Genomic DNA, 14,944 nt, shown 5'->3' on the forward strand with positions numbered 1-14,944 from the left:
GCGAAGAACTTTAGCTGGAGTGAGGACGTAGGGAGAGCCTTAACTTCCAGGGAAGTACAAGATTTGCGGCCCCACATCCACTCCTGCAAAAAAAAAAAAAAAAAAAAGGCACCGACTCCTTTGAAATTGATCACCTTCCAGCCTTCGCCTTCCACCCGCTTTCTGGAGCCTGCTGTGTAGGCGCAAAATAAAATGCACGCGCGAGCGTCCTTTGTATATGCAGAGCGCGCCCGGATGCAGTCCAATGAAATGCAATTCCGCAGCATTTTACAGTCTCCAGCCTGCTTTGGCAACAGGGAAGGGTCAACAGGGGGAGGGGACGTGGGTACAAGGAGCCGCAGCCTCTCCGGTTCTCCCTCCCTTGCCGGTTCCTTCACAGCTAAAGCTTTGTTCTGACCCCCGCAGCAGACACTAAGCATCGTTCTGTCCTGTTTTCTTTGAGATTCACGATGTTGAGAACCCTTTTCCTGACTATGCTGACTCTGGCGCTGGCCAAGTCACAGGAGACCGAAGAAACCATCACGTACACGGTAAGGGGTGATGGAATTTGAGATAAGTGCGTTCAGCGGGATTCCGTGACACAGGAGAGCCTCTACCCACCCCTGCCAGGGTATGTGGGCTGTCCTCTGCGAAGGGTCATAAATTAAAGGACGCTTGAGCATGGTTCTTGTTTAGAATCCATTGCAAATTGCCCGTGGTCCTTTCAAAAGTTCATTTAGATCACCAATTGAGATAGGTGCCAAAATGCCATGATTTGTCCAAAAAAAAAAAAAGGCAACGCTTTTAAAACTACAACTAAAGTAAGCTACATGTCCCCAACACATTCAATAAACTCATGGATGTGAGAAACCCGAAAGCCTAGGCTCCTACATGCGTCCAGATGAAACCAAAACTTGGAGAATAAGACTCAAGTAAAATAAAAACATTAGACATCATAAAAGCCCATTACCTCATGGCTATGTTCTCATGTAAGTGGCTTTATTGCATTTTTTATAAAGACTGTGTGTTCATTCACAGTGTAGCTGATGACTCTCTAAATGCCCCTCAAATAGACTATGTGTTACTAGGACACAGCATTTGCTTAAAAAAAAAAAAAAAAAGCAGTCTTAAAATGCAGTGTGTGGAGTTTGGTTTTGCATTTTTCTAAGTAGCATATGTGACATTTCCAAGTAGCATCTGATTAATCGGTCAATTGCATGGGCAAAGCTAATGTTTAATAAAATATTGGCAGTATCCTCTGCCACCTCCCTCTGCCAGGAATGGATATGGTGAGAACAGAGGAGGGCAGGACTTACCTCACTGCTGCTGAGTTTGTTTACACCTCTGTTTTGTGTTTTCTAGCCCTTAATCAGTGCTGTGAGGCAAATGACATTTGTCCTGCATTGGAATATGAAAAACACATTTTTCTCCTTGCTCCCAATTTAAAATTAAGTAATCCTAGTTGAAAGAATGTGAAAAAAAAAAAAGGTTTTAAATGAAATTCTTACAAGTGAGCTAATGTCAGTTACTGATAGTAAACATTATCTCACGTTGTGATAGCACATTGTCCCTGGGATGTTCGTGTTCGTCTGGCAAGCACCCCTCCATGTTATTCAGATGATCTACGAATTAAATAGAGTTTAATATAAATATTTTTGTTAACTTAATGTTAAATGTGGTCGCTGCCTCTGCTGAAGATAAATAAAGCCAGAGAAATAAATGCATGAGCTGTTGGTCTTCGAATGGAAATGGTCTGCTGTTCAGGATAAACTGAGCTACCTTCTTCAGGGAGCTCAAATTAAATGAGCCAACCACTTTTATAATCATGTACTATAAGGTTTTATTGCTTTTACAATGCTAATCTCATTCCTCCTTCCCTTTGCTTATCACCTAGATTTTACTCATCTTGAGCAGAGAAAGTTCCCTCAGGTTTAAACACTATAATTTTAAGACCGTAGGCAGGTTCACTCATTGTAATGGATTTTCCAGACATGATACCCCTTTTGTGCTAAGATTAGATGTATTCTTTCTCGAATTGGGTGTGCCTGATAATTCACGGGCAAAGGACAAGAGGTAACTATCTTCGAGTACCCAGCTGTGGAGACAGTACCTCCTGGTAGCCCCACAGCACAGTCTGAGGTAAGTGGCATCATTTGCCTTCTGCTAGTGGTAGAACTGGAAACCCTGGTGGCATAGTGGTTAAGAGCAGCTGCTAACCAAAAGGTCAGCAGTTTGAATCCACCAGACACTCCTTGGAAACTCTATGAGGCAGTTCTACTCTGTGCTATAGGGTCGCTATGAGTCGGAATCGACTCCACGGCAACGAGTTTGTTTTTTGTTTTTGTTTGTTAGTAGAACTGAAGATCAGAGAGGTTGTCTAACTTGCTTAAGGCTACCCAGCTAACAAGCAGCATAGCTAAACACCTAAATTCAGCCCAGGCTTATTTAATAGTCAATCCACATTGAACGTACTTGGAACTAAATACCGAAAACTAACTGCAAGTCTTTTTGATTTACCATACAAATTATTCAAGGGAACTGCCATTTTTCCTGTTTTGAAAGCTAATTTTCAGAAGGATGGCTCATGTCCACAAGATAGCCCCATATTCCCCGTCCTCATTAAAGACAGGATCCATTCAGCTTCTTACTCGCCAAGTATCTGCGGTGTGCATGAGCAACTCTCAGCACTGTCAAAAGAATTCATGCTTATTTGTTTACTGAGAAAATTGGGCTCTAACCTCAGGGAATTTACCCTGGAAAGGCACTGTGGAGAAGGACAAAGTTCCTAAGCAAGTACAGATCATATTATTATTCAGATTATACAAGTTGCTGAAGAAATAGAAAAGCAAGGAGGTGATCAATGTCAGTGCCGGCACACTGGAGGAGCTGGAACTCCATGCTGGTTTCTTAAAGGAAGTGATGACCTTGGATTGACCTAGAAGAGCTGAGGAGGCACCTGAATCACAGAAGTAGCATATGAAAGGGAGGAGGTGGAAACAACTAAGGCAAAGTCTAGGAGATGATAAGGCCAGTCGACTGGAGCTAGGTATTGGGGAGAACCCAGAGATGGTGATCATAGGAGATGAGATGTCTACAGGCCACTGTGAGTTCTTAGATGAAAAGGGACACAAACAAGAGAGGAAGAAAGATCATCATGGAGGCTGTGTATAGAATGCAGAGATGTGGAGACAGCAAAGAAGACTTGTCTAGTCTGGAGCCCAGGAGAACTTACACCAAAGTGGTTGATGTAGAAGTGAACCCAAGGTCAGCAGAACTTGAAGGAAAATAATTGGAAAATTCAGTGCTAATTATAATCGTAAGTCCTGAGAAAGATGGTCTTGGTATTGTTGAGAAAACAAGAAAGAACTAGTTTGGGAGAGAAAGTGAGTTGAGTTTTCACCATGTGAAATGTCAGGTATCAGTAGGACATGTAAACTGATCCCACTGCCTCCGCCTAGCTCCTTACTGGCCATGCATCTGTGGAGTGCATAAGCAACTCTTGGCTCTATTGAAAGAATTTAAGTTTGTTTACTTGTTTATCCCACTTTTACCCAGTCCTTCCAAAGCATCTTCCTTACAGTGACTTTCTCAAATGCACATCTGATCAAGTTTTTTTCTTGAGCTTAAAAATTCTTCAATGGCCTCTCATCAGCTACAGCGAGATTTCTCAAAAGGCTGCCCACAGACCACCTGAATCGAAATCACCTGGGACTTTTTTTTTAGGAATTCGGATTATCAGGTCCCCTACCGACCTACAGAATCAGATCCTTTGGGTAGGCCCAGGAATCTGCATTTTAACAAGCACCCTGGGTGATTCTTAGGCGTAATAAAGCTTTGGAATCACTGTTCTTCAGGGTAGTCCTTCCTTGTTCCAAAGAAAGACTTCCTAGGTTTGGCCCTGCCCACTCCTCTAACCTCATCCCCCACCTCACACTGAACTACCAGCAGCTCCTTCTCCCTTTAATAATTTCATGCCTGTACTCACTATGGTCCCTCTTCCTACCATTCCCACATCTACCTGGAGAAATCCTACTCATCCTGTAAGACCCAGTTCACTTGTCATCTCCTTCCCCTCCACCATGTCAGGCCCACCCAGTCCTAGACAGAGTCCGTAACTCCATCACTACACATACTTCCGACACATGGTGTCTTGTTCAACTTGTCTACCTGCCTGTCTCCTTTCCTGGCCCGTGCTTGAGGACAGAGACAAGGTCTTCGATCATCTGGGTATCCCCAGAGCCTAGTGCTAAGCCTGGCATGAGCAGATACTCAGTAGATGGTTCATTCAGTGGGCAAACCAGACAAGATCTGTAGGAACTGAAGCTAGGAGGAAGGCCAGGGTGTGAGAGAGAAGCGTGGGACTCAGCTGAATAGCAATGGTAAGGAAAGCCATGCGCTTGAATGCTCTAAGAGGATTTAGAAAGAGGGGGAACAGCCAAGGGCTACAAAAAAGAACTTAGTGTAATTTTTTTGGGTAAAATTTACCATGTGGAAGAAAGGGCAAATAAAACAAAACAAAACAAAACAAAAAGCAGCGAGAGGTCGGAGAAGATTAGTAGTAAGACAGAGAAACAAATTCCAAGAAAGTGGTGATGGGCAACCACACCAACCACAAGCCAGAGGAGAGCTGAGGCAGCTGTGATTGGGAAGGGACCCTTGAGACTATCCAGGGCACAGACATGGCGTTAAAAAATAGCCAGAATATGCTAAACTGCCAATCTCATCATATATCTAGGGCTCAAGCTCAAGGATTTGTGCCACAAGAATGCAGCTCTTTAAATTGACTTGTTAGAGAAAGAATTCACCAATTAACTGTTTCCTGGCCCCATCTTTGATGTTTTCTTCACAGCAATGTACGGACGGATACGAGTGGGACCCTGTTAGACAGCAGTGCAAAGGTGAGCTACTTCAAAGTCTTCCCGTTTGAGCCTGGCTCTCAGGCTCCATCCCATGCGCCACTTTTCCTGTCCCGTTTGCAATGTGCCAAAAAGGCATGAGTGTATATTTATTTGCATGCTCGGTTTTCCTTCTGAGAAGATGCCTGACTTATCTTATTACTGACCCCAGATATTGATGAATGCGACATCGTCCCAGACGCTTGCAAAGGCGGAATGAAATGTGTCAACCACTACGGAGGATACCTCTGTCTTCCTAAAACAGCCCAGATTATTGTCAACAATGAACAACCCCAGCAAGAAACACCAGCCCCCTCTGAGACCGTAGGTGCAGCTGCAAATGCAGCCGCCAGCGGTGGAGGGCTCAGTGCCGCGGGCATGGCCGCCAGTGGAGTGGTGCCCGGGGGTGGCTTTATCGCCAGTGCTGCCGCAGTGGCCGGCCCTGAAATGCAGACTGGCCGAAATAACTTTGTCATCCGGAGGAACCCAGCTGACCCTCAACGCATTTCCTCCAGCCCCCCTCACCGCATCCAGTGTGCAGCCGGCTACGAGCAGAGTGAACACAACGTGTGCCAAGGTAAGCGCACTTCTGCTGACAAGAAAGTTTTCACCCAGGCGCGCTTCGTGGCGAGAAGGATAATAGCTTGGGTTCATTGTGGTCTTCCCACGTGCCTGCCATCGTGCTAAGTGCTTTGTCCGCATTGTCATACTTCATCATCACAGTCATCCCAAAAGGTAGTTGTTGGTATGGGCAACATTTTGCAGATGAGGATACTGGCTCGGAGAGTTCGTCCAGGGTTCTCACCCTTAGCTGCACATACTGAGGGGCACCTGGGAAACCCTGGTGGCGCAGTGGTTAAGAGCTCAGCTGCTAACCAAAAGGTCAACAGTTCAAATCCACCAGGTGCTCCTTGGAAACCCTAGAGAGCAGTTCTGCTCTGTCCTATAGGGTTGCTATGAGTTGGAACCAACTCGACGGCAACGATTTGGTTTTGAGGGGAACCTTTAAACTTCCGAATGCCCAAGTCAAATCCCAAGGCAGTTAAATAACAATGTCTTAGGATGGGATCCAGGCAACCGTGGGTTTTTTTTTAAGCTTCTCCCATGGTTCCAGTGTGCAGCCAAATGGGGAACCAGAGGTTGCACAGGTGAGAAGGGCAGGACCTGCCTCCAAGCCCAGGCAGGCGGGCGGGGGCCAGGGTACAGCTGTCAGGAGGAGCCGTCAGGTTATTCACTTGGCATGTGAAACCGTGTCGTCAAGCCACTCCACAAATTGGCCCCTTTGGTTACTCTAGCTTTCTTTTCACTGAACTTGCCACTGACTTATTTTCCTCATTCAGGAATAAAGAAGTGGGGCCCCTGCCTCTTGCTACCTTTTGAGGGAGTCTCCTCTGCTCACTTTGGTCTCTCTTTTAAGGCTCTCATTTGACCATATTTCCCCTGTATCAGTACACCATGGCACTGTCTGCCTGGGCTTTTCTGTTTATTTTCACAAAGAGTACACATCACTGTGTATTCCAGCAACAGCTGTAGACTCTTGCTAGCAAAGTGATAAGAATCTCAGGCTTTGAAGACATGTAGGATATTGGCTAACTGGACTGTGTTAAGGGATTTTGTTTTCATTTTTCTTCTTAGCAAACCCTTGCAGAGTGGCCTGGTGCAGAGATTGTGTTACAGAGATGGGGCCCTAGGAGCCCCAGCTTCCTCTGTTAACTGCCAGGGACTCACTCGGTAGACCCCATATTAAGGGCTTCACCTCACCACCCTGGTAGTGCAGTGGGTAAGAGCTATAGCTGCTAACCAAAAGGCCAGCAGTTCAAATTCACCAGGATGTTCCTTGGAAACCTTATGGGTCAGCTCTACTCTGCTCTGTAGGGTTGGGTTGCTATGAGTCGGAATCGACTCGACGGCACACAACAACAGGTTGCCTGACGGAAAGGGCCTGGGAGTCCTAGTGGTGCAGCGGTTAAAGCAGTCAACTGCCAACCAAAAGTTTGGCTGTTCGAACCTACCAGCAGCTCCACAGAAGAAAGATGTGGCAGTCTGCTTCCGTAAAGATTACAGCCAAGAAAACCCTACAGGGCAGTTCTACTCTGTCATGTGGGGTCGCTGTGCGTAGCCATCAACTAGACGGCACCTAACAACAACAATTCATGAGGGAGGAAGAGGGTACCTTCCTCTCTCCACACTGAGGGGTTCACTTGGGATTACCCAGCTACCACATCAACGAAAGCAGCATCTCCTGGTCCCCCGGGATGCCGCCCCTCATTCACCAATGTTTCATTTTAACTTTTGTGTAAGAGATACTGGATTTTGGATGGCTTACAAAATGAAGTCAGAGAACCTACCATGCTCTGATTTTTATTATTTTATGTTTTGTGTTCAAACGTGAAGTACCGCCACATCAAGAGCAACGCCGTGCTGTGATGGTGTCGCTTTTCAGAGGGCGCACGATATTAGCATCTGTTTCGTGTTACTGTCATGAGTCAGAATTCCAATATTGATGATGAATGCTTCAGCATCTGCTTGATACTGATATTTAATTTAAGAATTATGTCAAGGAGATAAACTGATGAGGTTATAAATACAGAGAGAGAAATATGGATAAAAAATACCTTGCATTTATAACAACTTTTAATTCCGCTATTTAAATATATAATATATAAGTAATTGAAAGGTTTGGTGCTATTTTTTCTAAAACTGAAAATTTTGGTGAAATGTTTCTCGAGTATTGACTTTCATATACAGAATTAGTTTTAGAACTTCAAATGTTTATAGTAGTTGGGGAAAAAACAGATAAATGAATGGGTCACATCCCAAAGTAGTTTATAGTCCACCATTGATCTTGTGGTTGAATTCAAGAACAATGTCTAGAACTGAATGGAGCTCTAGAATAAAACAAATTCAGGACTGTGTTGGCAGTCTTGGTGGCACAGTGGTTAAGAGCTACGGTCAGCTAAGCCTGCTAACCGGAAGGCTGGCAGTTCGAATCCACCAGCCTCTCTTTAGAAACTCTATGAGGCTGTTCTACTCTGTGCTATAGGGTCGCTGAGTCAGAATCAACTCGATGGCAATGGGTTTGGTTTTTTTTCCCGGTTAACATGCATTGATTACAGTAGAAACTATACTATGAATCATGAAAATCAAATCCTAATTAATTTAATTTTCTAGAAAGGCTTTTGAATACATTACAAATAAAACATATTAAAACATTTACAATTCTTAATTCTTGGGGATTTTTTTTTTTTAACCTAGAAGCTAAAACTATTAAACGCTTTTCTTACAGTAGATGCTAAATATGTACTTGTTTGCCTGCACACAGGGCATTTCCAACCCAAATGCTTCTTTATAATCCAACCCATTTCTAAAATTTGGGATTGGGGCCTGTGCCACTGAAAGCAGGGTTAAAAGTTTTTTGGATGACTTCGGCTTAAGTTGGATTTCTTCCCACCTCACAATTTTGCAAAGTGCCCATAAATGTGGCTTTACTTAATTGTTGATAAAAGGGGATTATTTCATATGATAACAACAGGATAATCTGTCTAGGGAATCCGACGAACATAAATCCAGTCACACTTGTACCCGTTTATTATTGAGCTAATCAAACAAGCAGTCCAGCATCTTCTAATTGCCTGCAGATGTATGACATTCTTGCTCCAGGCCAGCAGCACAAAAATAATGTTTTATAACCAGGGTGAAAGTGTGACGACTTCTACCTGAAACAATAATGTGCTCCAAGGACCTGTATGACTGACATCACTGTGGAGTCTGAGGGGCCTTCTGTTTCCATAAAGATCTCTACTCCCTTTTCAGCACTGCACACTTATGCTCAGAAAGCCAAACACATTTACTGGGTTGGCTGGGTTGGAATAAATGAATGCCTACAGATGACTCATATTTGTATAAAAATTATTTCTTTTTTCCACATTTATTTTTCAACAGGTACACTTTATCACTGCATAACTTAAAACGAAAGACATTTGTGTGTGTGTGTAATTGCTGAAATCGGAGCTGTATTTCAGTCTTAAAATATCTGGTGCCTTTGAATGCCTTGTGAGAAGTCGCAGGTGGCGCCTAATAATTTAAATAATGCCATTGGATATTTTTAAGTGTACGTTCTTTTATAAATATGTCTTTTAACCAGCTGTCCGTGTGTTAACAGTTTAATGAAAACAAGATATGTTTACTCCTTTCCTTGTATTTTTCCAGAGTTTTTCAGTTTTGTACAAAAACAAGGAGTTTAAAATGCAATATAACATCCAAAGATCAAGTCGCAACGAGCAGATTTTTTTCAGGTAACAGTTGCCAGTTGAGGGTGATGCTATCTATAGAAGCCAGCTACATTGAGATTTTCAAATGACAGGTGTGAACCTTGACAGGTATAAAGTACCAGGTCATTTCAATATTACAAACCCAGAGTCATATATAAAGTTTCAGAAATCAATTGTTCCTTAGAAATTGCTTCTCCTTAAGATCTCATCTGCATCTGCTGATAAGCATTGGCACCTAGAGGAAATTGGATGGATGGGGACTGTATTATAACCCACTCATAATTCACCATTGTTCCCTACATCTTACTGCATATTCTTGGTGGTGGAATCCTCTTTAATGGACGCGGAGTTAGAAATTGCTAGTTCAAGGCGAGAAAGTTTTTTATCATTATTGTTATTAATAATCTGTAATTTTCTAAGAGTCCCATTCTTGTAGGGAAAAAAAAAATCACTTGGGAGGTGTCAAGTGGTGCAGTGGTTAAGAGCTCGGCTGCTAACCAACAGGTCCATAGTTCGAATCCCTGGAAACCCTATAGGGCAGTTCTACTCTGTCCTGTACGGTCGCTATGAGTCAGAATCGACTTGATGGCAACGGGTTTGGTTTTGGGGGTTTAAGAGAAAGCATCGATTGCCCAATTTGAAGGAATTTGTTCACTTCATTGAACTTTAAGAAATTAAACATAGGATATTTTGTACAGCTGGTAGTTAAACCATTACAAAGCTTGGTTAGGATTGGCAGGTATCGTTAATTACTTGGTAAAGAAACTGCACCATCAAGACATGAACTCGATACAAATGCATAATGAAGTGGATTACAGAGTCCGTCCTGAGTGTGCTACCTGTTTGTGTTATACGAGGTGTAGCTGAAAATGCCCCAGGGTTTCCACCCGAGCTGTCTAGCCGGCGCTGTCCTGGTTTTAAAATTGAAAATCCCTCCCACATCACGGGAAGCGCCCCAGTCCCAGGCAAAGGCGATGGCTGCTCACCCTAACATACACCTGTGCCCAAATTTCCTGCACCTGGCAGCCAAAGACAAGCCCCGACGCTTCAGCCATTCCTTCAGGTGAAAGCACTGTTTGCCCAGTGAGACTTTCTTTAAAATTGGCTTTGAAATTTTAAAAACCAGACTTCACTGATTTTTTAGGTAGTTGGACAGGCCTTTCTTTGCAGTTGTCAGCACCCCCTTGGCTAGTTCGTCAATGGGCTGGTTCGTTTCCACGTTGTTCTAGTCTTTGCATAGGTAGGACACCCCAACGTTAGCACTTGACCAAAAGGTCGGTAGTTCGAATCCACCAGGCTCTCCTTGGAAACTCTATGGGGCAGTTCTACTCTGTCCTTTAGGGTCACTATGAGTCGGAATTGACTCGACGGCACTGGGTTTACTTAGATACACGTCACACCATAGGTAGCTCATCTTTTCACATTTCTGCTCAGAAAAGTTTCACCACATGGCCAAATTCACATACCAGGCATCAACTATAAATATTTAAGTTTGCTAAAAATTTTTATTTTTTTTCTAGTTGTCGGCTGTTTTTCAATGATTCTTTTTTTATCATTATCACCTGTGACACAGGCATAATTAAAAAGCTATGGGAAAAAAGCTTCTTACAAATCCTAAAGGAACAAGCAAGTTATAAAAAAAAAAAAAAAGCTGTATACTCCTGGGACCATGTACCAGCTTCTGCACATTTCTTTATAAACTGCATATTTATGTAAGGATAAATAAAACACTGTTCTGAACAGTAAAGAAGTTGTTATCTATACATCTACCTTTAAAAAAGAGAGACTTGAACTAACATGTACAGCTTCTTAAATGTTAGGGATGTCTTTCTTTGCCTTCTTTCATTTGAAACTTAATGAAACTCATAGCCAAAAGGGGATTTATAAATTATAGTGTAACCAAGTGGCTCAGCATACCTGGCTTTGTCATTACCAACAGCACAGACACTGCCCCTTTGTTCATCCTGGCTAAAGTCATTAGGGTCTCTGGTTGCTTCGGTTAGTTTTGTGAGGAAATGCCTAATTTTTCTTACATATAATTATACAGCCCAGCAAAGAGCTTTGATCTCAGAAAACAGATATTTTGCAAAAGGAATACTATAATTGAGTAAGTTATGATACTAAGAGAAAAAAAAAAAAAGCTTCAAGCAGAAACCAAAATGGGCATTTACCCTTTTTTTTTTTTTTCAGCTGTTCATCGTTTTTAGTTGTTAATGGCCTTCGAGTACCTAAAAATTCTCTAACACCATAGCAATGGAAATGAGTTGAGTTTGTAGGGAAAACTTAATTATGTTTTAACTAAGCTGATGCAAAGTAGTAGAGGTGATTGACTCCTGAAAAAATCTAGTAGTATTTCCTAGTTTGCCTTTCAAAATACCGTAGTCATTTAATTTCTAATCAATTTAAAACTCATTCTTAATATACAGTCGCGGACATATGTATCTGAGTCACGAACAGTCAGAAAGTGTCCTTAAAATTCCTTCATAAAAAGTGAATTACAGCTGTTTAAGGCAGGAGGAATGGAAGAGGGCAGGATGAAAACCCTTACTTCCACAGCAAAATATGCTATACCCATTGCAATAGAGGGGATTCCGACTCATCGCAACCCCATAGGACAGAATATAACCGCCCCGTAGGGTTTCCAAGGAGCGGCTGGCGGATTCAAACTGCTGACCTTTTGGTTAGCAGTCAAGCTCCTTAACCACTGCACCACCAGGGCTTCAAAATATGCTGTATAACTACGTAAATCAGTGGTTTTCAAAGCGTATCCCTGGACCGGCAGCATCATCGTCATCTGGGAACATGTTAGAAATGCAAATTCCTGGGCTCTATCCCAGACCTACAAAATCAGCAACTCTGGAAGTGGGGCCTGGATTCCTGGTGGCTCAGTGGTTAAGAGCTTGGCTGCTAACCAAAAAGGTCAGCAGTTCGCATCCATCAGCCGCTCCTTCGAAGCCCTGTGGGGCAGCTCTACTCTGTCCTGTAGGGTCGCTATGAATCAGAATGGATTCAACTGCAGTGGGTTTGGTGGGTTGTTCGTTTGTTTGTTTTTGGAGATGGGGCCCAGCAGTCTGTGTTTTCACAGCCCCACCAGGCGGTTTTCGTGCCTGCTTAAGTCTGCTTAAGTGCCCTAACTAAACTCCAAGGAGCTGCATCCAGCTACAAAAGTCTGGGGGCAAGGACGGAAATCTTTACATGGAATATGGGAAGCACCGAAGAGAAAGCACCAGAAATATGTCCCTATACATTCTGCTTCTAGAGTAGAATAATATATCTATTTAACTTCTCTCGCCTTTCTTATAATTGTCACCAGTACTCTGATCCCCAGGTACGGATGGTCATGGGCTCTGTTAGGACCGTATCCCTGAACAAAGCATATGACACAGGCAACCTGAGGAGAGGGGGCACTTCAAGAGAAAGGAGGGGAGCCCCAAATCGCTCTATAAACCCTGTATACGTGAAATAACATAATATAAATAACTGTACATAAACTGTCAGTAGGCTATGTGCTAAGTGATACCTGTACCTCACACACAGACCCCATTTAAGCTCCATGGCGCAAACTTGTGTGATGAGAAGGTGCTCTTTGGAGGTTCGTGTAGGGCCAGGAAAGGAAGGGTGGTTGACTCTGACGTTGGCCTAAAAGCACCTTTCAGTTATCAGAGAGATAGGGGACCCTTTCAGTATCAGATACACCGCTGACCACCTCATTCCATTCAGACTCTAAGTCGTCAGGTATTTGAAGAGTATTCACACAAGTGTCTTCTGCTCAATTTAAACTTGATCAAAGATTTGCCTCCCATCAAAGGCTAGGAGATTCTTGTTAAAACTAGTTAACGCTTAATCTGTGGAATGAATTTCCCTCTGCCCATAGAAGCAAAAAAGAAGCAGATCAGAGTAGAATCGCAGGCCTGGGTAACTTCAGGAATGTGCACTGGTACGGGCTCATTATTTCTTTCTCCAGCGGGAAGTCTTGAGCTGTATTTTCTGAAATCAACAAGTGGCCCCTTTTGTAAGGATTGCCTTTGCACTTGTTGAATTACTGGCACAGTTTCATTCTTTGAAACCAAGGAGTAAACAAAATTTGTCCGAAATGTGTTTGATTTTGCACGAATGTACAAATAAGTAATTCACATCACATCTGAAATTTATCAGCATGCTGCTCTTTCCAGGAGGTAACTGCAAACTGCACACTCAGAAATAAAGCTGATCAAGAAAACTGCATTCAAACGTTGGCAGGACAAGACAGCTGTCATTGTAAGCATTTAGCCCCAATTGCAGGCTTGTCGCTTAAACCTAAATTTGTAAACATTCAATAAAGACAAAGTGAAGAAATGAAAGGGAGGCTATGGGCCAAGGTCTTGGCAGCAGAAGGGTACTTTATTGCTGTCAATTTCATGCCACCAGAGATTAAAAGGATGGAGTGTCAGAGACTCAATGCCATGTAAATGTGTACCAAAGAGATGAAAAAACTTGGATGTTTGGCAAAATCAAATTCTAAAACTTGAGCTACCTTTCAAATAAACATACATCTATAATGGAAACCCTGGTGACGCAGTGGTTAACAGTCCGGATGCCAACCAAAAGGTCAGCGGTTTGCATCTGCCAGGCGCTCCTTGGAAACCCTAGGGGGCAGGTCTACTCTGTTGTATTGGGTCGCTATGAGTCGGAACCGACTCAATGGCAATGGGTTTGGTTTGTTTTTTTTAATACTAAGTCAAGGGTGGTGAGGCAACATCATGAGTGAAACTGATCAAACAGAAAACAAAACCATTCAGTTAGGGTTCAATAAATTCAATCAGTAAATAGATATTTAGCTCCACCAGCTGCTCTTTGAAAGCCCTATGGGCAGTTCTACTGTATGCTATAGGGTCACTAGGAGTTGGAGTCGACTCGACAGCAATGGGTTTCTTTTTTTTTTTTTGGTTTTAGTACCAAACACTCTCTGTTGTAAGGTCCTTTAAGAGAATCAAAGGATAAGGAAGCTATGGCCAGAGTCGTTAGGGAAATTGGCATCATTGACCCATGTGTCATCAAATAACAACAAAAGAAACAAATAGCAGTTCAATAAAGTAACACAATGGGCATCACAAGAAGTAAGTGATGAATTGCAAAAAGTGGAAGTAAGAAGAAGGGAGCACCACAATTTACTACAGCCCATATTTGGGCAAAAAAGAAAATATGACTTCAGAAACGTGGTCAAGGACAAAAGTCTGCTTCCTCCCTGGACAAAATGGCAAATTTAGAAGAGACTGATGAGGAGAGGTCGGAGGTCTGATGAAGCAGATTAAGAGCCAAACATCAGAAAAAGCAGTCATCCTGTAGCCAAGCAGGACAGGTAAGAAGCAAATTGTATCCACGTTCCTTCTGTCCAAGAGTGGTTTCCCATGAGAGTCTCCAGAAGCAGTGTCCTGCTGACAGGAATGCTAACGAGGTTAGGATGGGAGAAAGATCAAACCAGGAAGCTCAATGATGCTGACACTGCAGGACAAACAGCTGCCACTGGCTCCATACTCAGTAACACCCCCAACAGAATACAGATGTGCTCATCCAGCTGTCTAAATGCCTTCCTGAACCGTGTTCAGTTGTACTTATTTTTTTAGTAGGCACTCAGTAAATAGATTTTTGTTTGTTTGTTTTTAATCATCAGAGAACTCATGCTGAAAGTTTACTCTGAGTTCCAAAGCCATCCTTGAAAATGACCTATTGGGCACCATAGGTATATTTGTGTGTATAGGGTATATTTCGCAACTATAAATGTTACCAAATTTCAGCGTGGTCCATGAGTAGTTATTGAAA

At 42.9% G+C, this 14,944-nt stretch overlaps 1 protein-coding gene across 1 annotated transcript in view; it reads left to right on the plus strand.

The window, feature by feature from the left end:
* Positions 1 to 394: 394 nt before the first annotated feature.
* EFEMP1 (EGF containing fibulin extracellular matrix protein 1) overlaps positions 395 to 14,944 on the plus strand; it is a 69,433-nt gene continuing 54,883 nt past the window's right edge. The window contains exons 1-3 of the mRNA XM_003417594.3: positions 395 to 530; positions 4,829 to 4,877; positions 5,047 to 5,451. Of these exons, the coding sequence (XP_003417642.1) occupies positions 450 to 530; positions 4,829 to 4,877; positions 5,047 to 5,451 (535 nt within the window). The 5' untranslated portion in view covers positions 395 to 449. The remainder of the gene's footprint in view (positions 531 to 4,828; positions 4,878 to 5,046; positions 5,452 to 14,944) is intronic.

This window comes from Loxodonta africana, chromosome 26 (genome assembly GCF_030014295.1).
Source record: "Loxodonta africana isolate mLoxAfr1 chromosome 26, mLoxAfr1.hap2, whole genome shotgun sequence".
Classification (NCBI taxonomy): domain Eukaryota; kingdom Metazoa; phylum Chordata; class Mammalia; order Proboscidea; family Elephantidae; genus Loxodonta; species Loxodonta africana.